General features: G+C 37.4%; 1 protein-coding gene across 5 annotated transcripts in view; it reads left to right on the top strand.

Moving 5' to 3' along the window:
- Positions 1-24168, top strand: part of LRBA (LPS responsive beige-like anchor protein) — a 361227-nt gene extending 337059 nt beyond the window's left edge. For all 5 annotated transcript variants that reach the window (XM_088164094.1, XM_014878944.2, XM_088164093.1 and 2 more), the window contains 4 exons: positions 12635-12736; positions 13902-14116; positions 20458-20609; positions 22631-24168. In XM_088164094.1, the coding sequence (XP_088020220.1) occupies positions 12635-12736; positions 13902-14116; positions 20458-20609; positions 22631-22721 (560 nt within the window). In that variant the 3' untranslated portion in view covers positions 22722-24168. The remainder of the gene's footprint in view (positions 1-12634; positions 12737-13901; positions 14117-20457; positions 20610-22630) is intronic.
- Positions 24169-25648: the final 1480 nt, after the last annotated feature.

Below are 25648 nucleotides of genomic sequence, written 5' to 3'. Positions count from 1 at the left end.
CCTTGGAATAATTCAGAACAGAGCTAAGGACCTGAAGTTGTTGTATCCTTTGGAGTAGCCTTGAGCCGTTTTGCTTTCACATTAATTAGCATAATTTGCTGTGGAGATGTAAAGTCACTTTGCATAGTGCAAGGGGCTTTTCCTTTTCTCTCCTTGGCATGTGGCTGCCTTGGGGGAGGTGGGAGGGAGAGGATGTGGCCCTCCCCTCGGTACTCCTTGGAGCCCATGTGTGATCTGTGGCACACAAAGTTGGCTTCTGCATATTTAGAGGCTCCAAGGCACCACTTGGGGATGTGACATTATGCAGCAGGACTTGTGTGGTAGGATGTGTGGAGATTCCTGGGAGAGGGCTGTGGAAAGATGCTGTGTTTTGTCCTTGCCCAGCTAACGAGGTGGAGGGGGGTGGGAGGAGGGATTGTGTGATGGCTGGAGCAAAGAGATGAGAGAATTCATTTGCATACAAATGCTGAGCATCACTTTCAGATCCCACTTTCGCTTTGAAGCTCAAGTGGCAACTCCTGGTGTCTGGACATTTCCTAGGTTGGGGGATCGCATTTTCCTTTGTAATCACAGAACCGTAGGAAACCGGGAGGGCAGACGCTTTGGTCACCTGATCTATTCTCTTTTCCCCGTGAGGGCTTAACTGTGCCAAAACCAATCTCCCCTGATGTTTGTCCAATCTTCCCTTAAAAACTTCAGCACGTACATTTTTGGGCCTTAGAAGCCCTGTCCTTAGCAGTCTTTTCCCAGTGTTCAGCTTACCATCCAGTTCTTTTTGCAGCAGTTGCATTCTATCATCTTTTATCTATTCTTCCTTTGTGTAGAGAACAGACTATTTCCTTCTTGCAGCTACTTCCAGTTATTTGGATTGCTATGACCTGCAGTTCTTTGCCTCCAACTTTAATAACTCAATTCTCTGTTTTTTGCCATAAGACATGTTTTTCCAGACCTCTGATTTTTTTCATGTATTCCCCTCTTCAGTTGACTGTCTTCCTCAAAGCAGACCCAGGAATGCAGCTGAAGCCTGTCCAGTAATAAGTAGAAAACAACCTGTTTTACAGACCAGTACTTTTCACAACCTCAGGGAATATCTGTTTCTTTCAAAACACCATGGCACTGTCAATTCTTTTAAGGGCATGTGCCAGTATGAATTTCAGTGTTTTCTGAAGAATCACTTGTGTCTCCTTCTCTGTGTAGTATAGCTGTGGAATCTTATCTTCAAACAAGAAGTGCATTCTGTTTCGGACTGTTTATCCAATTTGTCAAACTTAGTTCGAATTCTCATCCTGTCCATCAGCGGCCTTGCAGAAACTCATATCTGCAAATATACTTTGCAGTCTTATTCTATTAAATTGGTCATTAAAGCAAATGTTAGCTAGTACACAGTTCAGGAATGCCCATCAATACATTTGCCATTTTGACAACGAATAGCTTTCTGAATATAGCTTTCCAATGTATAATAGTATCTTCTGAATGTGTGCTTCCCTGTTTTCCTTAAGAAATCGCTCATGTGGAACAGTGCTCGAGTTCTTACTGAAGTGAAAACGTGTGATGTCTCCTGAACACATCCTGTTACTTTGCCATTGCAAGAAAAAATAGCTTTGACATGATTTGTTCAGAACAAATCCAAATCAGCTGTTACTCATCTCCTTGTTTTCTTGTAGGAAATTGTGTGTGTATATATAAAAATGTAAGTATTCTGCCAGTATTTTTTTTTCGGTTTGCTGGGATTAAGCAGACTACTCTCTAATTTTTCTTTTTCTCGATTCTTAAACAACACAAGACTTTTTTTGGTCTTGCAGAGCCCCACCCAATACCTATGAGACAATTGTTATAACTCTGGGATTATGTGCTTCATTGTCACCGTATCTTCAGCTCACTATTATCAGGCCAATTGAATACCAAGCATGTACCTCATTCAGGTATTCTCTAGTGGAGACAACAGTTCTCACTGCTGGTTTTACTCGGGTTTGCTGTCTGACTGCAGCTGACCTTTTGTTGAAGTACTTTGTGTGGCATCATCTACTGGTATTGCTTGCTCTTAATAACAAATCAACTTCTTGAGAAAACTTGACATATTTTCGTGTTTTTTGAATGTTATTCCTGATGTCCTTGTTAGTTACATCTCATCTCTGTGTGGCTCTCTGGGGTTTGTCTCTTTGCTCATACCTTGTTGCTTACACTGTTTCAGAAATACCTCATTTATTTTGATCTTTCTGCCTGACTTTCCTGTGTCAATGTCACTGGAGAGCTCTTGAGTTGTGCCAGCTGGGATCGTGTCTGTCTTATCCCTGTGCTGCATCCACTAGTATCCTTATTACCTTTTCCTTTGTTTTCCGTAGGCTTAACTGCTTGTGAGATCTTAGAGAAGGATATTCTGTATCTATTGAAACCTGTTTTCCCAAAATACTTCAGGAAATATCTTGTCCTTGATCTCTCCCTTATAAAGTGTATTGAGCATTCTCATATCCTTGCCACTTCTGTGTAAATTCCTTTCAGCAAGGTGTTTATTTGTTTTGCTGCATTGGTTATAATCATATCTGGAAGGTCATCTCGAGCTGTTACATATTAAAAATTGTCACCAAATCTCTTTCCACACATATACTTGTGGTATTCCTTTACCAACACATGTTTTTGTAGTTGTAATATCCTATTTTCTCCAGCTTTCTTTAATAATCCCTCACCTACATGGACCAGGTAGAGGCCAGTCATGAATGTTAGTGAATGTAAATCTGTGTCTTCAAGGTTTTGGGTTTTTCAGTGCAGCTCTTTTGTTTCGATGTACTTTCTTGAAGGGCAGATTTAGGATGGTGAATTTGTCTTAATATTGTTTATTCTTCTAAAATGGTTTGTGCTTAAAAAAAGGTAGGTATTTCTATAGTCCAGTGGAAGATAAAGTGTATTTCTGCTATTTCTTGGTCTTTATTCATGGAATATGAAGATATGGTTCCATTGCTTTCAAATATCTATGATTGTGTCCACAATTAGGTTTTAGTTTTCATATTTTGAAAAAAACAAAAGATTTTTTAATTAGAAATTTGATTTGCTAAGGAAATCAAGGCTTGACTGATAAAAATCTTCAGTGCTATGAAATGTACATTCTGTGTGTAACTGTATCACTACTGCTAATACTAATGGGCTCTCTTCTGAGTTATTGCATTGATCTTCCACACATATGTGAATAAAACAAATTATATTACCTCTTTTATGTTAGCCCATAAAACTAGAAAATGTTACTCTCTGTATGTAGCACATTTGCATCACGAGGACTATGGGGGTGCTTTCATTGCACAGCTTTATATTTTTTAGAGGGTACTATATTCAGGTATTCTGAAGTGTGGGAAATAAATGGGTTTAGTGGTGTAGCTGTGTAGCAGGATTCACGTGAATGTAAGCGCCTGATCTCATACTTAAAAAATACAATTACTGTATTTAACTGAGATTTAATTGGGAAGATTCACTGAACAGTTTTGCTATTGAAAACATGTAGAATAACTCCCTCAGATGCAAATTTTTAAAATGCATAATCTTTTCAATTTACAAAATACGAAATCTCACAAAGGATTCAAAATTTAATCACATTTCTTGTCCTGCTGAAGAACAGTCTTGTTCCTATCCAAGCTACTCTTAAAAGAAACTGCATTTTTGTTTGATTTTTATTTAGCTAGAATTCCTAAATATTTGAATACCTTCAAGACTTTTATCAGTTAACATTATTATTATTTAATATATATATATAAAATATGTGTAGCATATGTATTATAAAATAATTATAAATTATTATTAACATTAAAACTATGATCTTGAGACTAGAGAAATCATTAGTTTTAATTGTATTGGGAATCCTAGTAAAAGGTAAAACATCTGTATTTCATCAACTGCTGCAGACATTTTTCAGTTGGAAAATTTAAATTTTTTGTGAGTGCTTCATAATTAATTATTTAAGTGGGCAGTGCAAGCAGTTTAAACTTTGAAACTATACCTGAGGAGCATCTTTCTGTTGGTTGATTGAAGAATAACGTCATGGGTTATAAGTTCTTTGTAGTCAGACACTCTAATCCTGTGAAGTTGAATTCTGTGAGGATTTGTACAGATGCTTCTCTCTGCCCACAGTGAACAGTCACTCTGATTTCAAGCAGGTCATGTATCTGCTGTTAACTCAGCAGCCAAAAAAACCTTCTTTGCCTTTTTTCTTCATCCTTATCTTGAATTAACCTACATCTTGGTTCCCAGGTCTGCATGATCTGGACTTCTATTTTTGTTTCAAAACCAATGTTAGTAGAGAAGATGGGGGGTCCTCACTTCCAAAGAATAAATATTTATTTAGAATTCTAATTATTATTTTTAAAACATTGAAAGTAATTTCCTTAACAGCAGCTTCTCTTAAAAAAATGAATTAGGAAGTAGTTGTAAAAAGCTTACCTGCTAGTGTTCCCTTTTTCATTTATCATGCTAAGTAGCAGGAGTATCAAAATGTCCATAAATCACTAATCAGGCTAGTTAGTAATGCAAATTCTCCTATTACTGTTACTTTCTGTCTACCAGAGTAGCTAAAAATTTGCAGAGCCTCAAAATACTAAAATATGTTTGAAATTGCTGCAGCTATAAAGGCAATATTCCACTGAAGTCAGCCTGGTAGGAACAGAGTGTTGCTCCAGCACTGAGTTTTAGGACAGTCTGCACATGCTCCTTTAGGTGCTCAGTAGCACTTCTATTTTTTACCCCTACACGCATTTTGTACATTATTGTGTGAGCCCTTCTTAAAAAAAAATGGCCAGTAAATAATTCAGTATTATTGTAACGTTGCTTTACTGCAGATGTAACAAATATTCTTTGTTTCTCAAAAATGGCAGGACAGCACAATGTTGTGTGTAAAGCCAGAGTCCTTCAGCACCATCTGCTGGCATCCAGTTGAAGCTGATCTCAGGACTGGATCCTAAGCACTATATAGTAAAAAACTAAAAATACCTATTCACATTTTGAGGCAAAAAAAATTCATTTGTAGTATAATTTTTATCCTTTTTGTTGAAATTATAATGAGAAAACACAACGTGAATTTAAGTTCAACATATGAACTGAAACAGAAATAGGTCAGGAGTGTTTTGTTAAGTGAGACTGTAAAAAGAAATTGAGTACTTTTTTCTTTGTAGTTTAAAGGGCTTTAACAAGAACAATGTTACATTTTTCTACGTGTGTTGCAAGTCTGATTCAGTACAAAGTATATCATAGAGAAGATCCACAAAGCTTGGAAAAAGTATCTGTAATATGTTTTTGAAAGGCTAGCAACCTCTAACTATTCTTTTACCTAACATTTATTGCATTATTCAATGTTAGCCTTGAAAGCCTCATGGAAGCTTAGTGGGCAGAGCCCCTGATGCTGTAACTGGTCCCACACTTCCCTGTAGCTCCACAGGTAACAAGACTGGGGCAATCTGCATGGATCTGGAACAGAGCCTTAAATTCTGCAGCCACAAAAGGTCACTGTCCTTTATTCTTTCAGCTGTAACACATTGAGACCTCAAAGAGCTTGAGGCCTCATTGTATGGAGGCCTCCAAGTACTCTGTAAATCACATAGAAATGAAGGTTCTGCCTTCCACATATTTAAACTAGAAAAAAGATGAGGACTAACAGGTGGATGAATTCTGTTATATGTGGAAATCGGCAATGATGCCACACGAGCCAGCTAATTTTGTGTTTATATAATGCCAAAAGTCGTGTCATAGATAGATACCTATGGGGACAAGGTCTTCTTTGAAAAGAACTTGCAATAGCATTCACAGATAGTTTGGAAAGCAGCTACGTAGCCATAGTGGCTTGGTAGTGATGAGCATGTAAATTTCTGTGCCATAAATATTTGTTTTGGCTGAAAGTATATCCTACAGTGTTAAGAGTAGCATCTCCATCGTCCTTGTTTCCAGCTGGCTACGAGATTGTGTTTCAGGACTTGTCAATCAGTAATTCAAAGAAGCATTGTAGAGCAAGTTTTGAGGCAATCAAGGATGTATGCATTTTGAGACTAGAAGCACAGGAGGAGTTTGGATGCTGCTTTTTTGGCAGTATCCAGCTTTCAGGTGTTACTAAAACAGGATGCATGGAATTTCCAGCAGGATAAAGATATTTAGTACTCCATGATGCAACACAGACCTTTGAGTTCCAGGAAAAACAATGCTGTATTTATGACTTATAACTAATAGTTGATGTGGTAAAAGGAATTACATTCAGATGGCAAATGAATGCAACCTTAATGTGCACCATATACAGAGTTGTAGGATGATGTACTAATGCATCACATCTATTTTTCTTGGTTGGCTGCTGAGAAAAATCACCATTCAGTTTAAAGTCTATGCCATGTAAGACAGAACAGGGTAGTGCAGAAGATACAGTAATTTATAGTCTAGAATAAGATCACAGCGTAAATGTTATAAAAATTATCTGATCAATACAATTATTCTGACTTGGGTGAGAAATTATTCCTTAAGTGTTTCTGGATCGAAATCCTAGTAGTAGCACTAGCACCATGGAGATATTGGAGTTATGGCCTGCCTCATTGAAAAAGTATCTGCTTTAAAGAGTTACTTGTAAAATGACAGCTAATTTATGTATTCTCTGAACTTGGTGTATGCCATAAGCACTCCCAGTTACATTGGTAAGTGGAGGTGGTGAGCATCTCTCTAGTACAATATACTACTGGTGGTAGTATTGGTTTGAAATTACCTTTATAAAAGCAATCAAATAGCTTAAGCACATTATTTTGAAGTTAAAAAGATCAGAAAAATATGCCAAACTGAGTGGAATTATCATAGGAAACCTCTCATCTCAGATTATATTTTGCCCAAGTTATGAAATACTGTATAGGTTTTAACTAGATGTAGTTATCTTAGTTTATCTTACAACAGTTTCTTAGTAGCTGCCATTTCTGACTGAAATAATTTCTTGATTTTTTTTCTTCTTCTGTTTAGTTTTGTTGTCGTTTTGCTTTTTTGAACTCACTAGGTAACGGTACTATAAACCAAAAGAGAGAAATATGAAGAAAATAGATTATTTTTTTAGTATAAACAAAAAAAAAGCCCCTTCATAAACCATGACAATGTTCTAAAACTTCAAAGCTGCCATATAAGTAACAGTTTATGAAGTCGAGATGGTGCAAATATTAAAATATTAGTGTACTCTGACCCTGAATATTCACTTGCAGATACTTTCCAGGGGCTTCAAAAAGGCCTGGGTTCAGTGGGAGGAGTCCTGCTGAATGACTTCCAGGACTTGCAGCAGATGAATCCCCACTAAGGGAGAACCTGTTCCAGAAAGTTTTGTGTTGCACATGGTGTAGGAATTAAGAGACTGGGGATTATTGACTTTTGAAGTCTGAATTGTAATACCCAGTTTATGAAGGCCTGTTAGATCTTCTTCTTTATTCTGTTTGTTTTGGAAGCGTGGTTTTTGTGACACAGCATGTATGAAAAGTCTCTCATGAATCCTGAATAAACGTTGGTCACTTGTTGCACTGAGGGAAGTACAGTAATCCCTCCTGAGTTATATTTACTGAAACAAATCCTACAAGATAAATCTCATGTATTTTTCCCTTACTGAACAAACTATAGCATCTCCTGTGCTTTGCATGTTTAGACCTTGCTTCGGGATAGAATGATACATTGTTCAAAGATGTTCTTCCTGTTTCAGAAAATACAGAGTTGAAGTGTTCTTTTACAAAACCAAAACTTGCATCTTGGCATAAGGTTGTACTTTTTGTGGTAAAATAAGTCTGAACAGATGGGAAATAGTTTGAAGGAATTAAGAGGAAATGCTGATGGAGTGTCACATGAAGAACCAGACAACAATAAAGTTCCTATATAATATGAAAATATTATATTGTTATATAAAAATTCTTATTTACAAAGAAAAGACTATTCAAACTGAAGCTTTAGGAATACTTCAATGATTTTGTTTGGTATCACTTGAGTAAGATCTCTCATCCATCAGGTAACTTTCTGTGCCAGTGAAATGGGGTTCTAATCATTTGGCTGATTATGTGATCTATAAGTAATGTTAATGACTTGATATAATATTTGACAGTTATCACTTTGCCATTAAAGTCTGAAGCCTGCTGTGTAATCAGCATAGGACCTTAGCAGAAAAATTAGTTTTCTTGATTTACCTACATTTTGCTTAGAGCATTTTTGTCCAGGTGTCCTGTATTCTGTACATACCTCTGTACTTCCCATGTTTATTTCAAACCTTCTATTGTTTTCCTCATTTTTTAATCATAAGAAGCAACTGCCAAACTGGGAGATTTTAAATATGAATTTTAGAAGGCCTTTCTTACATGTATAGTTTGGTTGATGTATCATTCTGAGAAAGCACTCAATCACTTTTGCAAGGAATAGGTAAAAAGAACAGATTAACTGATGCTTCATTTAATTTGGATTTTATATTGACATAAAATTGCATAATTAATTTGCCATTTAAAAGTGCCCCACAGCCTCTGCAATCAGAAAATAATTTAGAAATTACTGTTTAGGTCTCTGTGACTTATAATAATTAACTGTCTTCTCAGTATAAAATGTAAAAAGAGGCACAGTCAAATATTTTATATTTTTATGTGTTGCATAATGTTATCTTACCCATAAATAGTAGGAAGAGTATCTCATATTTAATAGCGAGGTAAGTTTTTTAGCTAATCTCTCCTTTGGTTTCTTTTGGGGAAGATATTTTTCTTCAAATGAGTTCTTGTGTTTGGCTCAGCTTTTACAGCTTAGCACTGAAAATAAAGAAAGCGGCCATTTCAGGAATTTGCCGATGGATTTAAAATGTCATGATCCTGCTTTGTATTGTAACATCACCAAAGCTGAAAAAAAATAGCAGAGAGACACCCAGTAATACAAACCAATTTCTTGTTCTCTCCAGTAAGACTTTTCTTCTTCTGGATGTCATTAAACTGGAAGAAAGTTTTGACTTTGCTATAATCCCACTGTTCCTTTTTAAACGTAGTCTCCAAAAGCCTAACATTTTTTCACTGATATATCACCACAGGCTGACATGATATCATGTGCTCTTCTTTTATCTTCTGAAGCTTGAGTTTTATGATTTAAAATGTACTTTAGTCACTTAAGTAAGAGTGATATTTTATGTTATTTTCTGTGGGAAAACAGCTTTGCAGAAATTATTTATTGGAATGTAGGTGAGTTCTTTTGAAATAATTTGAATGGTTGCTGCAAAAATAAAGTGTTCTGTCCATTACTGGAAAGTAACTTCATGTGTGCCTCCTGTGACTTGAATAAATCATTGGTGGCATTTGTAGCAATGTGAATGTGGCATTAGGAATGTTACAGCATTCAGCTCCAAGCAGCGATCCAGTGCCGGGATAGTTCGAGGATATCACTATATCCTACACTGAGAAAAGCACATCTGTAAAACCATTGTGTTCTGGTTATTAGTGCAAGGATTTGAACTATCTTTAATTTCATTTGACTTGTTCATCTTCCTTAAGGATCTCCATAAAGATTCTCTGAGTATTCTTTTCAGCCCTTACTTAGGGTTTGCATCAGTGGTCGTAAACCTGCTTAGCGGACAAAGACTCTCTTCCCTTTGAAGTCACTTCCCTAGCTTTTCAAAAGGGTCTGTGAGTCTGTTCTCCTAAAACAATTTAGAAAAGTTTGAAGTGGTGCCCCTTAAACCAGCAACAAAATAAAATTTTCTCTTTGCATTATTGAAAACCATGACAATCTTTTGAAGCAATAACAGTTTAAAAGCTTTTAAAGAAATCTGTTCTGCTCTATGACCAGCTTTTAAGTTGACCCCATTATTTGGGAAATCAGAGGCTTGGAAACCCCTAAATACTTGACATTCTTATCAAAGGAGTCAGCCTGACTTTTCACAGGACTCTTCTTTTACAGTATCTATTCAAATCCTAAGTTCTTTAAAGATACTACTTAGTTTTCTTTTTTTGTTCGTTTGGGTTGGGGTTTTGTTGTTTTTGTTTGTTTTTTTTTCTTGTTTTAGTGTTTCTTGATTTCAAATATAATTTAGGAAACAGTTGATACAATCTATGAAACACTGATCCTTCCACCTGTAGATTTATATTCAGTTATGTTTGAAGTCAAGTCGCTTTCAATTCTGAAAAGACTGTGAATGTTTCTTAGGCAATTTTCTTTTCTGTGAACTGTGATAAATATATATGCTCAGTTTCTACTTCTTGATTTAAGAGTCTTATCATTTAATGGATGTAGTTGCTGACAGTCTTATGCAGATTAAGCCCATAATAACATAGTTGCTGTAAGCAATGAGTTTACTTTCATGATTTTGTTTATCTGTAAGTCCTAATAATTCATTCAGGCATTGCTTCTCATAAGTTCTTCTAATTCCAACATCTTACATTCATTACCTCCTGCAATATTGTATATTTAAAACTTCTCTGATTTCAAAAGTCTCATTAATGTGAAGTGTATAATTAGATTAATTCCTTGCTGATCTATGCGAGTATGTGTTAATTTAATTTCTGAAAGCAGAAGAAAGCAATAAAACCAGAATTCTAAAATTTTGCTAATATAGGCAGCCCATTTCAAAGAAAACAAATTAACAAGACCTTTAAAAGTACAAAACTGCTGTATTTTAGGGCTTGAGAACAACAGGGAGAAAGAATTGGGTCGACAATATTAAATTGTTACTGGGTAGTATGACTGGTATGGTTGCTGTTACATTTTCCCCTGAAACTGCAGGTTTGTGGCTTGGCTACACAGACTTAATTTATGAATCTTCTGAGGTGCCCAGCCCATGTTTAGGGGAGCAAAGTACAATAGAGCAACTTTGCTCTGAAGGTTTGTGAGCAAAATTCACAGGATCAGCCACCTGAGAATTACCTAGAGGTCATTAAATCCACCCTTATGCTTCTAATTTGTTGGGAGGTTTTTTTTTTTTTCCTTTGCTCCTGAACTGTCTGCCATACTTCCTGGGCTTGAGTCTGTTTTTTCAAACATTATATGAAACAAAAGCAACAGCTTCTAATGACTGTTTATGAAGAGATTAGGACAATTCAGCAAGTTGCTCCAAAGCATGTTCACATTTAAAATGCTGGCAACATACATGCCTGGGTGTGTACACATATGTAATGTCTGTGATAATACCTAAGAAGAAATAATTTATTTACTTTTCAATATTTTGTATTGTTGAAGCAAATTGTAATAGTAACTGCAGAATAAATCAAATTTTGAAAGGTCAAAATTCTTGATTTGAGATTTTGGCAGACATCGTGATCTTTATTTAAAAGTCATTGGAATGTGGCATCTACACAGATGTTTTGGGAGGTGCTATAAATGGTCTGAGTAAAAATATTTATGCAAGCCCAGATCTTACACCTCTTTTGCAGAGAACTCTTTCAGTGTACACTTCAGAAACTATCCCTTTAAACAGAACTCCATGATTTCTAATAACACTCAGTACAAGTATTGGTGGTGCTGCTCTACATGCTGCATCTACAAGATTAATAACATTATGCTGGGTTTATCTTTTAAAAAGTTATGACTCCAAATGTAATTTGGTTGATGCTAACGTAGTAACTAATGGAGTCAATTGGTCCCACTATTACTCTGTGTCTTTGTAAAACCCTCTCTTTTCCAAGTGAAAAAAAAGGTTGATTTTACCACTGCTTTACTGCCTTGTTGGTGTCTCATATATCATTCATTATGAAGTGAAATTATTCCCTGCTGCTTAAAAATTCTTCTATACCTTTTGCAAGCTACATTATAGCATTGCCCAAGAAACATCCTTTCGAGGTTAAATGCTTTGTAGAATGCTACAAATGAGCTAATTATATGCTAATAGAAAAACAGCTTTGCCATTTTTGTGAAATGCCAGCCAGCACTCTTGAAGAGGGCAGTGAATAACCTGTGAGCAAAGTTACAAAATTATTTAAAGAGCTTTATAGCATTTGCTTACCCTTTCTTTGCCTTGACCTGGAGAATAATGTTTTTTCCTTTAAATGTGCCAGTTGTAACATTCTTTTTTTATTGTATCCATGTATGTTTGATTATAAAGAAAATTTTTAAAAAATACAATTCCTGTAGCAGGGAAATGTCTAATAGGAGCCCTAATGTTGGGTTTGAGTGGGACTTTTTTTGCAAATTCATCAGAAATTCATATTGACTGTAGTCAAGCTCCACATCTTGCAAAGAACTAGAATTCAAGCTGAGGTTTCAGCACTGCTATTAGGTTAAAATAAAATCAGTCACTGGAAGTTTTCCTTCATCTTTGGGCACTTCAGGTGTCTTCTCTTGATAGCTACTGTAGTGGCACTTGCTATTACTAATGCCTGTTGTAAGAAAGGGCAGTAATTGACTTAAATCTCTCCCTCCACAAAATAGAAATTAGAGGGCGAGACAGAGGAAAGGAAAACCAACTTTGGTTGGTTTTACTGCAAGCCTGACTTTCATATTACTGCATGTTAGTAAGTATGCAGAGTGCTGCTGCTGTACTTCACAGGTAGGAGTACAGCCCTGCAATATGCAAACACGAGCATTGAAGTGATTTGTAAGCAACGTGAACTCAAAGAGCAAGGAAAGGGAAGGTGCTTCAGTGATGGAAAGCAGTGATTTTGGGAATAGATTGTAACCAAGGATTGCTTTTATTGTTTTTTCACTGAAGGTGATTTTGCAACTCCTCGAGCTGTTCTGACAGGACATGACTATGAGATCACCTGTGCTGCCATTTGTGCTGAGCTTGGCCTGGTAATAAGTGGTTCAAAAGGTAAGGTAGTTCTTGTCATTTCTTTCTGTTTGTGAAGCTATAATCCTAATGCCAAGAGGAATATAGTCTCAGGAAGCAGAATTTATAAACTTTATGGTGGTTTTATTTCTAACCTTTTTTTTAGTTGCTATGGAATTTGAAACCTCTTTTTAAGCTGAGGATTGTTCAGACATTTATAAGAGGCAACTACATTAATTTCCCTCCTGATTGCTGTTTCTGTTTGTTTATCCAGTATGTAATTGCATATAGCATAGTTGGATACCACCTTTGAGGGCCAGGATGGTGAAGAATGGCTGTAATGGATAACTTCTCAAAAAAGAGAAGCAAAAATTAGTTTTGAGAGAAAGAGAATGTGCCAGACTGTTTGTTTGATGAAGGGTGTGTATAAACTACTGGTAATTCTGTTCAGGCTCTTTCAGCTTGGCTGCAAAGCCTCTAATAGGCTCCATTTGTGTTCTCAAAGACCTGCTTTTAGCAGACAAATTATAAAGATGTTCTGTGGATATTCTTTCTAATTTTCTTATTTACTTAATTGTCCACAATTACTTCTAAACTGTAAGTTTCTTGGGATTAGTATCTTTCTACTTTAGTGTTTCTAAAAGTATCTACTCAGAGAATTTCTTCAGAGTTGGGTGTACTCATGGTCTGTACCTGTGTGCATTTCTGTGCATGTGAGCTTGTGTGGCTTATGTGCAAAGCAGATATTTGTCAAAATATATTTAAAAAGCAAATATTTAGTGGATTGTGTATGGCTCAAAATCTTAAAATGAGAACATACACTTGTAAGATACCTACGTATGTAAATCCATTACTCTTAGCTCTGTGTGTCTTTGTGTTTTGAAAATCTCCTTTCAAGGTACAGTGCATTTAATTACTCAAAATTAAATAATCTCAAAATTAACTACTACCTGCTTTAAAATAAAATCCACAGAAGGCAATCTAGGTGCTCAAAAATACTTTAATCCAAAGCTTTTAGGGGATTAGCTGTTTGTCTTAGTGTCTGGCAACCTTAAAGTCATAGGCAATTCACCTAAACATGGTAACAACCATTATAAAGTAGTATAATAGTGATTATTAAGTAGAAGTCATGACTTATTATTTGAAAAATGATGTCTTTAATGGAGTGTATCAATCACTCACCTGAGATCCTATTCTGTCTCACTAGAAGGACCATGTCTCATACATTCTATGAATGGAGATCTACTGAGGACGTTGGAAGGTCCTGAAAGATTACAAGGTTCCGAAAACTGCCTGAGACCAAAACTTATTCAAGCTTCCAGAGAAGGCCACTGTGTCATATATTATGAAAATGGCCTCTTCTGTGTGTTCAGTGTGAATGGAAGACTGCAGGCCACTATGGAAACAGATGACAAGATAAGGGTGAGTGTCCTCAAATGTGTGGAGCTGTCAGCTCCATGGGGAAAAGCTGTCCATGTGTGGAGTTGTGTGGAGACTCTTTCTATAGCCAGACCATAAATATGTGGTCAGACCATAACATAGCAACATTCTGAAAAAATTCAAGGGGACCATGTACTCTTAATACCATTAGGAGGAGTTTTTCACAGTTTTAACTGTAAAATAACTCTGTTAATAAAGTAAGGAATACTGTGTAGGCATTACCTTGAGCTGGGGAATACAAATATTATTAATTGCTGGCCAGGAGAAGCTGTGCTGCATCTTTGATTCTGAAGGCAGGAGGTCAGTGGACATGCTATTTTGGATGTTAATTTTCCCTTTCTTTGGCATCTCTGACTGCATTCCTGCATCCTGGTTCAGCTAGAATGTGTTGTGCTGAGCTCCAGGAAGTTTATAGGGATATGTCTGTACTTCAACTCTTTCTTGTGTACCTATGAAACAGAACAGAAGCTGCCAGCTGTACTGCAGTACCACACCTCCAAGCTGATTTTTGTAATCTGAGAGAAGATCCCAGGAACTCAGCTGCTGGGATTTCCAATGCTCTCTTGAGTTGAAAACTCTCAAAAGTTTTCCTTGTATTTGGATTACATGTGTCAGGAAGAAAATCCCACTCTGCCGTCATGTTTGTTTTACAGAATTACTGGCATTCTTTCAGCTCTTAATGCAAAGTTATGAGCACTTCTTTCCATACTAAAGATGGAAGAATGTGTCAATGTATTTTAAAGAATTTTGATCTTCATTATTTGTACTTTATAATTTGTATGGAACTGCTTCATTAGCACTGAAGTTTTGGGTACAGCTCAGTATATTCCACTTAAAACCTAAAACTCGTATCATGCACTATGCTCTGCTAATCCAATATCCCTATGTCATCCATTCAAAATGTCAGCTATGCTGGTGGTGGAATATGCAGCAATAACTCCCTTTTCATAGTGAGAGTGCAGTCTACAGGGGTTATGGGGCATCTGACTTCGGTGTTCTGTGGCAGCCACAAGTGCAGGTTTGAGGCTGAGGAAGTGAAGTAGGAATGTGTATATTTCTCTCTCCAGACATTTTTCCAAATTAATGTAGATTTTTGCATAAGTTCCCTGAAATTTTACCTTTGGCTGTCCTTGTACAAATACTTCTGGGATTTTCAGCCTACCCTTCATCCCAGAGTTCTTTCCATAAAGCAAGACCATATCACAGTATTTTCTCTTTTTACATTAATAATGTTGATAATCTGTCACTTTCAGTTGTGATTATGTTGTCAGCTAGGCCAGCAAATCTGTAAAATATCTAGAAATCCCTTGCCGGCTAAAACAATTTCTGTAGTGTTTCAGTCAGTACCCACAGCTTTAGGAATGTTGCTGGAGGCAATGGAAGTTCTGCTCTCTGTGGGCCAGAATTATGTTTGTAGAGGGGTTTGGGGTTTATTTTGTTTTGTTTTGTTTTCTTTCTCTCCCAGTGGTCCCAGCTGAGCTTTATGCTTAAACAACCTACAGCGTCTCTGCCAGTGCTTCTGCACTACATCATTGCTGAAGGAGACTGGCAACTGCATGATTAAAGTGGGGCATTTAAAATGAATAGCACCTACCCATGGGCTGTGCTGACAAACTCTCCTCATTGGCTTTTGCTTGGGGAGAACAGAAAAGGGAAGGAAAAAGGTCATAAGTGTGGAATTTGTAATGCAACAGCTTCGGTTTTCCTGCGTCATTATGGGCCAGTATTTCAGGATGTTATTGGCAAAACCAGCAGTTTGGGATCAACATTCTGATTTTCTTTCTTGTATTCTTGTGCTAGAAAGCTGCCAGAAAAAAATCAGACTCTCCGGGGAAATTCAGGGTCTAATCAATGCCTTCCACCTGTTTTTGTTTTAAATACTGTATTGCTCAGTGGAGTTTAGGCATATCGCAGTACATCTACCATGTCGTGTTTAGATATCTTAATGAATGCCTTTAACTCTAAATAGTCTGCTTGTTCTGAGAGGTAAAGTTATTTTACCCTAAACAAAGACTGTATGCTGTTTCACCCAGAGGAACCAATTTATTTTCCTTTCCTGAGCCTGTTTTGAAATGTGGAAGTACCCACAAGACTCCTGCTGCTGTAAGCCAGGGCTGTCACAGTGTCAGCTCTGCCTTTTTACAAAGCACTGCCTTTCAAAAATCTGAAACATTAAAAGGGATTTGTGAAAAGTTTTGAGACTTTCCAAGGAAATACAAGTCAGAAATGCAGCTTTTAGAACATGCTGAAATTGTGCGCTTTGGGGATTATTTGAGAGTCTGAAGCTCATGTTGTGAGAAAGATTAGTTGCAGGGTTGTTTCAGTTTCATACCTAGCAGAATTGCAGGTAAACTATGCTGGGAAAAGCAGAACAGTAAAATTGATTCATATCGTACTCTATTCCAGCTGGAGTACTTGGGAATAAAACCATCCTTTTGTTAGTTAAATCTTGAAGGGCGTATCATGAAACTGAAATGTTGACAGGGTCACCTTTTCTCTTCCATTCATTCCTTCATCCCTCATTCATTCCCTCATCCCTTCATATATATATATATATATATGTATAGGCAAGTGGCTGAGAAATGTATTTATAAACAATAAAAATTAAATAAATCAACATCTTGTCTTCATGACAAGCCAATGACTTAGTAAAATTGCATAGGTATTAGTAAGGGTTCAAAGCCTGTACTTTATTTAATCAAAAGATCACAAAACCTACTGCATGTTGTAGGTAGTGGAAGAGTTAAAGATTAATGGCTTTAATTTGCCTTTTAATATAGCATTTCTTCAGTAAAAGCCTCAAGTATAAAATTCAAGTGAACCATGACCATAAGGTTAATGGATTTTCATCAGCTGAATTTTATAAGTGTAGCAAATAATTATTTGTCACGGTCTTCATTGCAATTTGGAAATACCCTTAGGAGGCTGCTATTGCTATAGAGAAGAAAACTACCCCATATTGATTTTTGCTTCTAATGAATAATCTCTTTAATACTTGTGTGGTTAGTTAGATCTCATGATCATCCACTCAGTGCATGCTAGTTCTAGATAATTTTCAGTCTTATCAGTTTGTTTTCTGCCCCTTTCTTACTCTACTCATCTAAGACAGCCTCTAAATTAGAGTTTTCAAGCTCCTTGTGTCTGTGCTTTCAAGGTGCTTAGCACATTTCTGATAGCAACAATCACAGAAGCAATTAATGCTTGGAACATGAATTTTTGGGGGGGAGGAGAAGCTTCAACTCAGAATACTCAATTCTAATCTTTGTTACTATTCCATTTTCTATACTTAGATGTGGTTGGAAAAACTCTACAAGTTCTTTTTTATTGTGTCTAAATTTACATGTGTCTTGTCATCTTAGTTCAAAACATGGCTGGAATAGTTGATGATTTTTTTTTTTTTTTTTTGCTCAGTGTTACATTTTGTTTACAGTATATGTTTGTGTTTCAATTACACTCCTTTCAAAGTTATTGTATGAAATAAAATTCCAGCAATATGATCCATTCTGACTCCTTGGGAGTTGTTGCAGTAAACACTCAAAATTTATAACATAATATAGAAGTTCTATCTTAATCTAAGTGTCACACATCGTATAATTCTTACAGGATGTATTTGGCATCACAGTAATAGAGTGCAGCAATACAAAAAATACAGATGTGCAATATGTCTGACTTCAGTTACTGCTGCTCACCAAGCAGCATCTTACACACACTGTATATTTTGGTTTCTAGGCTTGTCAGCAGCCAACTTCAACTTCAGTGTTGCATGAACGTAACGTCTTTGTGTTTTAGTTTCTCTGATTTTTTTGTGGTGTGTGTGCTATAAATTCTCTGTGTTAAGAGAAGCCCCAAACTTCCTTTTCCCAAGATATGCAAAAAGTTTTGCATATTTGCAAACCTGTATAAGCAGAGACTGCAGGTGCCAAAGTAATTACAGACTTCGGCAGAGAGATGTTTGCAAAATCCCATCTTCAGTTCTTTCTACTGTTTCCTAATTTTAAATCTCTGAGCTGGAATTTTGCTTGTAGACTGTCACCTTGAGGCCTTCCAGTGACAATGTTTTAGTCAAAAAGAATCAGTTTGTTTGTAGAGAGTGTGTTTATGGAATTTAAAAGCCACTGCTCTGAACATCCTCCATTCTTACATCATTCTATTGAGAAGCTGGGCCAGCTGAAATTTATCCCAAATTAATCCTGATGTGAAGGGTGTGTGTTGCATTGAAAGGCTGCCCAGATTTAGCTGATTGGCTGACCTTAGTTTAAATACATTTGTAGATAATGCTTAGTATCCACATTCTGTACTGAACACCTGTAGGCTATGGATGCAGTTTTTCCCTGCAGCCAGTCATCCCTCACAAAGAGGTGCACAAAAGATCCATGGCAAGAAATGTGATGGTTGTGACCTTGGACAAGGAAAAGGAAGAACTGATAAGGAAGCAGAGGAGAAGAAGAGCAGAACCAAGGACAGGCTGCTTCTGTGCTGAGTATTGTGGACAAATCTAAAAGCAGAGAACAGAGAAGGAAAAGCAGAAATCAAGCTGAGGAGCAAAAGCCAGAAAGAGAGTAGAGAAGAAGCACCCGGAAAAAAGAAAGAGAGCATAGGAAAAGGTTTGGGCTTACTGCAATTGTTAATCATGGTCCAAAATGTAGTTTCGAGGGTCTTGATCTTGCTGGTGGCACATGCTGATGTCATTCCACGTGATAGAATCTGTTCAACTTTTTGGTTTTGTTTCTTTGGAAAATGCTGAAGACCTTTCAGTTTTCCTGGATGTTGAAGGATGAGGCTATAAAATCAGGGCCTGGCATCCTCTACTGCTTACATTTCTTTCCTGCACAGCAGTGGGGCAGGAGCCTTCTTTCAGATGAAGTTTTTATCCTCCTCAGGGTTTCTGTGGTAGTAATTACTGAGACCCACATGGAAAAAATGCTCACATGCTGAGAGAAAAGTCATTTATGGAGTCTTGCAGGCGTTGGTGTTGGGAACCAGCTTCATTCAATGCTTTTTGAGGTGGGGAATGCTGAAAGTTTACAGAGTGATGAAGGTAATGCCTGAGTTGAATGGAGAATTCTTATTCAGGAAACTCCACAATATGGACTACTCACTGAAACTAGTAGGATCCCCTCAAAACAGGGAATAAATCTGTGGTAAACTTCTGCCAATTACTTGCCCCTCTCAGAAGGCATCAGCTGACTCAAAGAAAGATTAGGAAAATTCATGGGCTGCATTTCCATAAATAGATACTAAGGGGAACAGGAACTTTCTGACCTTCTTTATCCAGTGATTTTGAGTATTGTGGTACACAGGTCTGTGTGCTGACCAGGCTGGCAGCATCTCCTGCTGCCTTTATTGGGGATAGACCTCTGGGCTAGATGGGTCGTGGTCTCTTTCACCCCAAAAATTAGCACTTGCTCTAATAAAATTTCAAGTTCAGTTCTCTTGAGACCCATTTTGTCTTATTTACACTGGGAAAATCCCTCTTTCAAGAAAAATTTCTCCTGAATCTTGTCCATTTAATATCTGATAGTATCATCTGGTATAGTCATCAGGTAAAGAAGGAAAATTATTCTTCTGAGCATTCAGTATGTATCTTGACTTTTTTCCAATAGCACCCAAGAAATACTAAAATAGATTGAAGTTTCCTGTTTGAAAAAGTCTTAACTCTGAAAACCAGTGATATCCCATCTTTCTTCATGATCTGGTTCCCAAATAAAGATTTCAAATACAGATTTGCCATCAGTCCCCATGATGATACAAAACAGAGTATATGCCACTGAATTTTTAACATGCAGTTTCAGGATGGATGATGAAAAGAAAAACAGTCTTTGTTAAGAGAGGGGGGATCATTATTTTATTAATCCAGTGCAGGAATCTAGAAGTGCTGATCTAAATTCATTTTAGTGATTTGTATAACAGTTCAGTTCCTGTCAACATTCAGCTTCTGCTAGGCTGGTATTAAAGACCCTTGGGGGAATGTCAGGTGCTATATTTTAATGCCAGTGCTGCTGCATCTTGCAAATCTAGCTAATTAGAAGAGTAAATTTCTTTAGCTGACCTCATATTGGATCTTTGGAAGATGGAATAAATCACAGGTCAGGTGAGACTTAACTAGTGACATCTAATGTATTGGAGACTTGTGCATAACAGCATGAATTCTCTTTCTGGGTAAAACAATAATGTCACTTCCCAAAAAGCTTGTGTTGTAATCAAAATCTCCCTGGACATTCAGCTGTCAGTATAAAACCTTTCCTGAAAGGAAAAGTGGGGGAGTAAGAGCAACCTTTATCACACACATTTACCCGACAGATGTCCCTGTGCTTTGTCCCCAGGCCATCCAGCTGAGTCGGGATGGGCAGTACCTGCTCACAGGGGGAGACCACGGCGTTGTCATGGTCTGGCAGGTGTGGGACCTCAAGCGGCTCTTTGCTTACCCAGGCTGCGATGCTGGAATCCGATCCATGGCCCTGTCCTATGACCAAAGGTGAGACCAAAGTCTGCTCTGGACCAGAGTGCTGGGGAATATAGATTTACAATTAAATTGCATTTTTGTTGTTGTTCTGATTGTGATTTTCTGCAGGTCACAGATCCCGGTGATTATCATGAGAGGTCTGTGCTGGCAAAAGTATTTTTTTCAACATGTTATGTTTAGGGCAGATAAACTTTTTCAGGATTTGAGCTCTTTGGGGAATGAAGAGAGATCCAAGAAATGTTACTCTGGCAGACTTTCAAGATAGGCTGAATTATTGGTCTGCACCAATGTACAGTGTGGGTCACATGGAGGTGGAAGGTTACATGTGTGCTTCTATCTCTCTTCTTTCACTTAAAAGATGAATCACATTCCTAATACCAGACTTTTGTGTTAAAAATAGAACAGTTGGAATTGTTGCACAAGAAGAGTCCCTCCACACATCCATATATTTGCTAAAGCAAAGAGTCATTCTCAGAATTCTAGAAAAGTTATTTTATCCACACATAGCATGACCCCTTTTGAACACTCCTCCTGCTGAAGGTGACCAGTTAAAATTTCTACTGCAGTTTCACATCACACTTTCCAATGCAGCTGTACTTGACAATGCTTCAGTGCTTTTATCACAAAAATATTGTTTGTTTATAAGATGGATGTTTCCCATTTCATCTATACACCTTTAGCTTTCAGGCTAGGATTTTATTTGCTGTGCTGTATTTACTAAATGGTGTTTCTGTACTTTTCAAGCAGATTTGTCTCCTAAATCCCTTAGGGATGTCTACATTATGCAGTAAAGTATGTTGCTCAGGCTCTTAGCTTTCCACTACTGAAGTCCATACTGAATGTTTTTAAAATTTTTATCTATGTTTCTAAAACTTACACAAAATGAACTTTAAAAAATCCAAACTAGTAAAGCCTGTGGACTTCAATGAAACACTGAACAGCTTCTTGATAAGCATAATTAGAGAATATTGTCATTTTGGAGGAAGTGGTTTTCCATTAAAAAAAGCCCTTGCTGTTAAATATATTTCAAGAACTGGAATTAACAGCTTTTGAATTTTAGACCTTGGAAATTTTGCATTTAGACAATCTTTAAAGTGTAATTAATGGAATGTTAATGAACAGAAATTTAATATGGACATAGAGAAATTTATCCATGGCCTCGAGTTAAGAACCTGTTCACTTTGGGTTGGAAGACAAAGAAGAGATTTAATCAGAGTATTATACTGAGTAATTACTGATTAATTACAGGTAATTACTCAGAGTTATTTATTTGGTATGCATGAATGTAATGTGTTTGAGAGTGTGCAAAAAGACATTTTAATGTTATAGAAAGCAATCAAAATGGTACTGTTGACTCGAAATAGGTGATCAAATCAAAATGCAATGTTGTGATGATCTCATACATAATCTTTGCTTTGAAGAAAAGATTTGCAGCCATTTACTCTGAATTTTTTAATTCTAAGGCTTTTTTTTCCCCCAAAATGTCAGGGTTTTATACATCCTTGTAGTTCTGGTTTTTGTAATTCTTTAATGAGACTGTAGAGAAGATGATCCAGAAACTCTTGTGATTGTGTTACTGTGTCAGGGTTATGGCTTTTCAAACACATCTAAATGATCTCCAGTAGCAGGCCAAGGGTAAGGAATTCAGAAAGCAAGAGTGTCTCAGTGGGAAAGCCCAGGGATTGCTTTCAGGAGCTTCCAAAGCAATCAAAGCCTTCAGTTTTAGTATTTCCAGCTGAAGGCTTGTGCCCACACCCAATTCCTTCACGTAGATGTGCTTACCTGGGGGAGTTGAAACTGAGATGAACACTTCTCCTGGCCTCCCTTCCCTTTGCTGCTCCACCTGGGCTTCACACCCGCTGCAATAACCCCCCAAAAACCAGCCAGGAAACAATCCTGGGCAGTCCCGAGTGGCCTGGCAGGACAGGGATGCCGGTGGCCAGTTGTGCTTGCAGCTCTCAGGTCAGGCTGGCCACACAAGGTGCTGCAGGCTGCTTGGGGCGTTTCCTGACGGCTCCCTCTGCTTCCCTCAGGTGCATCATGACTGGAATGGCATCCGGGAGCATCGTGGTTTTTTACAACGATTTCAATCGCTGGCACCACGAGTACCAAACCAGGTACTGACCTTCCCAGAGGATGGGACAAAGCACTGACAGGAGCAGCTGTGGCCAGGAGGGAGCTGCACACAGCGCTGCCTCCCTCGGGGTCGAGCTGCCACACGGCTCCTTTATAAATACTTCTATTACATCTGAATGTAACTTAAATTTGCTGGAAGAAGCAACCTATTTTTTAAAGTTAATTGCTATTTTTGTAGACCTCGCTTGACTTTTTTGGGGGAAGGGCAAAGAAGCAGAAAACCAGCTGCTGGGTTCTGTAGTTTAAAAAAAATCTATATTTTTAGTCACAATGAGAAGTCTATTTTGATCCCTGTATGTAAACAAAACCTAAAGTAAAGATGCTTAAAACTCACATTCTAGCTATATTATGAAGAAACAGGTGTTCCATCTGAAGCTTTATCTCTAACCTTGAGGAATATATGATTTTAAAATAATGGAAATTAATTATGGTATTGGGGGACTTTTAATCTGTGCTATCTGTACCACAGTTTGTCTTGTACTTTTCCAAATGATTGTACTACATCAGCACTGAAGTTTCTGGGAATCAAAGGGTAATATTTAAATTATGGTTAATGTAATTTTAAACTTTGCAAATCATTTCCATCAATGTTACTCTTCAAGCATGTTTCTAAGCCTAGACAATTAGTTCTTTTTTAGTTGTATGTTTAGTGCAGTTACGAGAGAAATCGGGAAAGGAGTTTGTGTTACATCAAGTGTGAATCTTTTTTAGTTTCTACCTGGCATCTTCTTCAAAGCACACCAAAATGTGGATTGTTCCTCCAAATCAGAAAGGCTCATTTTGAAGGCTTCAAACCAGAAGCCCACAGAGGCAGGTGTTTTTTTTAGCAGGGGCAAGTTCCAAAGCACATTTCTGCTGGTTGACTGAAAGCAAGGAGGCAGCCGGTGCTTGCTGGTGCACAGCCCCTGTCCAGCAGCAGAAGCACAAGATTTGCAGGCCACTTTTTCTTTCTTTTTCATCAGATCATGCCCCTGCAATACTGTAGCACATGCCATATTCCTTTTCTGCCTATAGCAACAATGTCTTTCATATTTTGCTACCACCAAATCCAGTCGGATCCTGCCCAGTCATGTTAACTTACCTCTTTCTTTTAGGAAATTAAAAATAATTTATACTAAGGAACAATAAGTTATTTTGGTGTTGCACAAATCTACTTTTCTACAAGATTGCTGTGCAGAACTCTGTGAAAATATTTGTGAAAAGAACTGTTATTGTTTTGTAAGTCTGTATTGCATAAAAATCTTCTTTGTATGTTGTGATCTCTGAGTTGAAATTTACATTCCATGTCTGTATTGATACATACATTTCTCTAGCTGCCAACTAGAGCAGTTCCTGGTTTTTCTAAGCATTTAACTACTCTCTCTTTCAGTAAAGATTTGGAATGAGAAAATTCAGTTTGAGTGAATAAATTAAATAAAATTACATTTGTAATTGAGACCTTCAGTGGAGTACTGGGTTGTTGTGATTCAAGGTATATTCCTAACAGAGGAAAGGGGTGCTGTGGCTGATGTATTTCATATACTTTTGGCGTGTATGAAATGGTGTTTCTGTCCTTTCTGCATTCTCATACTGAGGCTGTTGTGGTGTATCAGTAGTTACATTTTCATGTTTTGTGTGGCACAAGGATGATGGGATTAAGCAAAGGCTATAGTGGGTTGTGTCTGTGGGAAGTGCCTGGTGTGCTGAGCTCTGGTTACTGAACCTTTGTTATGCAAAACTTGTATTTCACATTCAGCAACAGTCACAGCCCTGTATCAGCAGACTTTGAGGGGAAATTGGAATGGTCTTGAACTTAAATTTGAATTTGTCTCAAGCCAGGGGTGGGTTTCCTAGACTGGGCAGAGGGAAAACAAACAAGAAAAAGATGTGTTTTCCCAAATGGAATCCTGAAAGTCTTCTTCACACTTCATTATTGATAGAAATAATAGCTCCTGATCTTGGAGCAAAAATATTTCCTGGAGAGTTGATTTGGTAGGTTGTGTGTTTGAGAACAGGCTCTATTGGATCAGGAGGTGCTTCCCCAAACTGGAAGCACGGCTGTACCTGTGTGTGCTATCCTGAGTTGCATCCAGCCCTCCTTGGGAAGCAGCAGCTGCTGCAGTGTGGTGTTCTGCCTGTGGAGTGCTGCAGCCCTTCTGTGGAAAAGGACATCACCTGCTGCATGAGCAGACCTGCAAAGACACCCTGTTCTGGATGCTCGGGTGAGTAGGACATCCCCTCCTTCCACAGGTGAACCCAAATGCCTTGGACACCACCCTGGGGTTCTTTGAAACCTGCACCTTGCACGATTCACACTCTTGGCTTCCTGTTTCCAAAGGAAACAAAGGCATTTAAAATTCAAATTCTCTTCGGAAAAAAAAAAATCAAGAAAAGAAGCAACAGCTTCCTAGTGGATGGCTGCATGGCTTCTTGCAGCTACCAATCCCTGCCCTAGTATGTTTTCTTCCTAATGCTAATTTAGTTTAAAAAGAAAACAAAAATTATGCTAGAGTGAATTCCCCTGACAGAAAAGCTCAACTAAACACCTATTTCTGTGCTTTAGACATTGAAGCTGACTGCAGCTAGGAGGGTTTCATTTGCTTGTCTTTTTTTTATTATCTTAAAACAATCAGTTTTACTTAATGAGCATTTTGGGTAAGTTTCTAGTTTTGTGCATTTCTGCTGCTTTCCAACTGCTGTTTGTATGTAGCTTGAAAGTAAGAATGAGTAAATGCAAAATATAGTTTCCCATTTAAAAACTGATAAAACCAAAGATGATTAATTGATAAAGAGATATAATTATGTAAAAGTGAAGCAATCATAATAATCAGACCAATGAGTACTGGGAGGAAAAAGGATGTGAAAACCAGAGTTAAATGGGATTTACTGACCTGTGTAAATATTCTTGACAATTAGCTGCTCAGAATGAATCAATA

Source organism: Sturnus vulgaris, chromosome 4, assembly GCF_052056855.1.
Source record: "Sturnus vulgaris isolate bStuVul1 chromosome 4, bStuVul1.hap1, whole genome shotgun sequence".
In the NCBI taxonomy this organism is placed as follows: Eukaryota; Metazoa; Chordata; class Aves; order Passeriformes; family Sturnidae; genus Sturnus; species Sturnus vulgaris.
The sequence above is the reverse complement of the archived record's forward strand: the minus strand, read 5'-3'. Positions and strand labels throughout refer to the sequence as shown.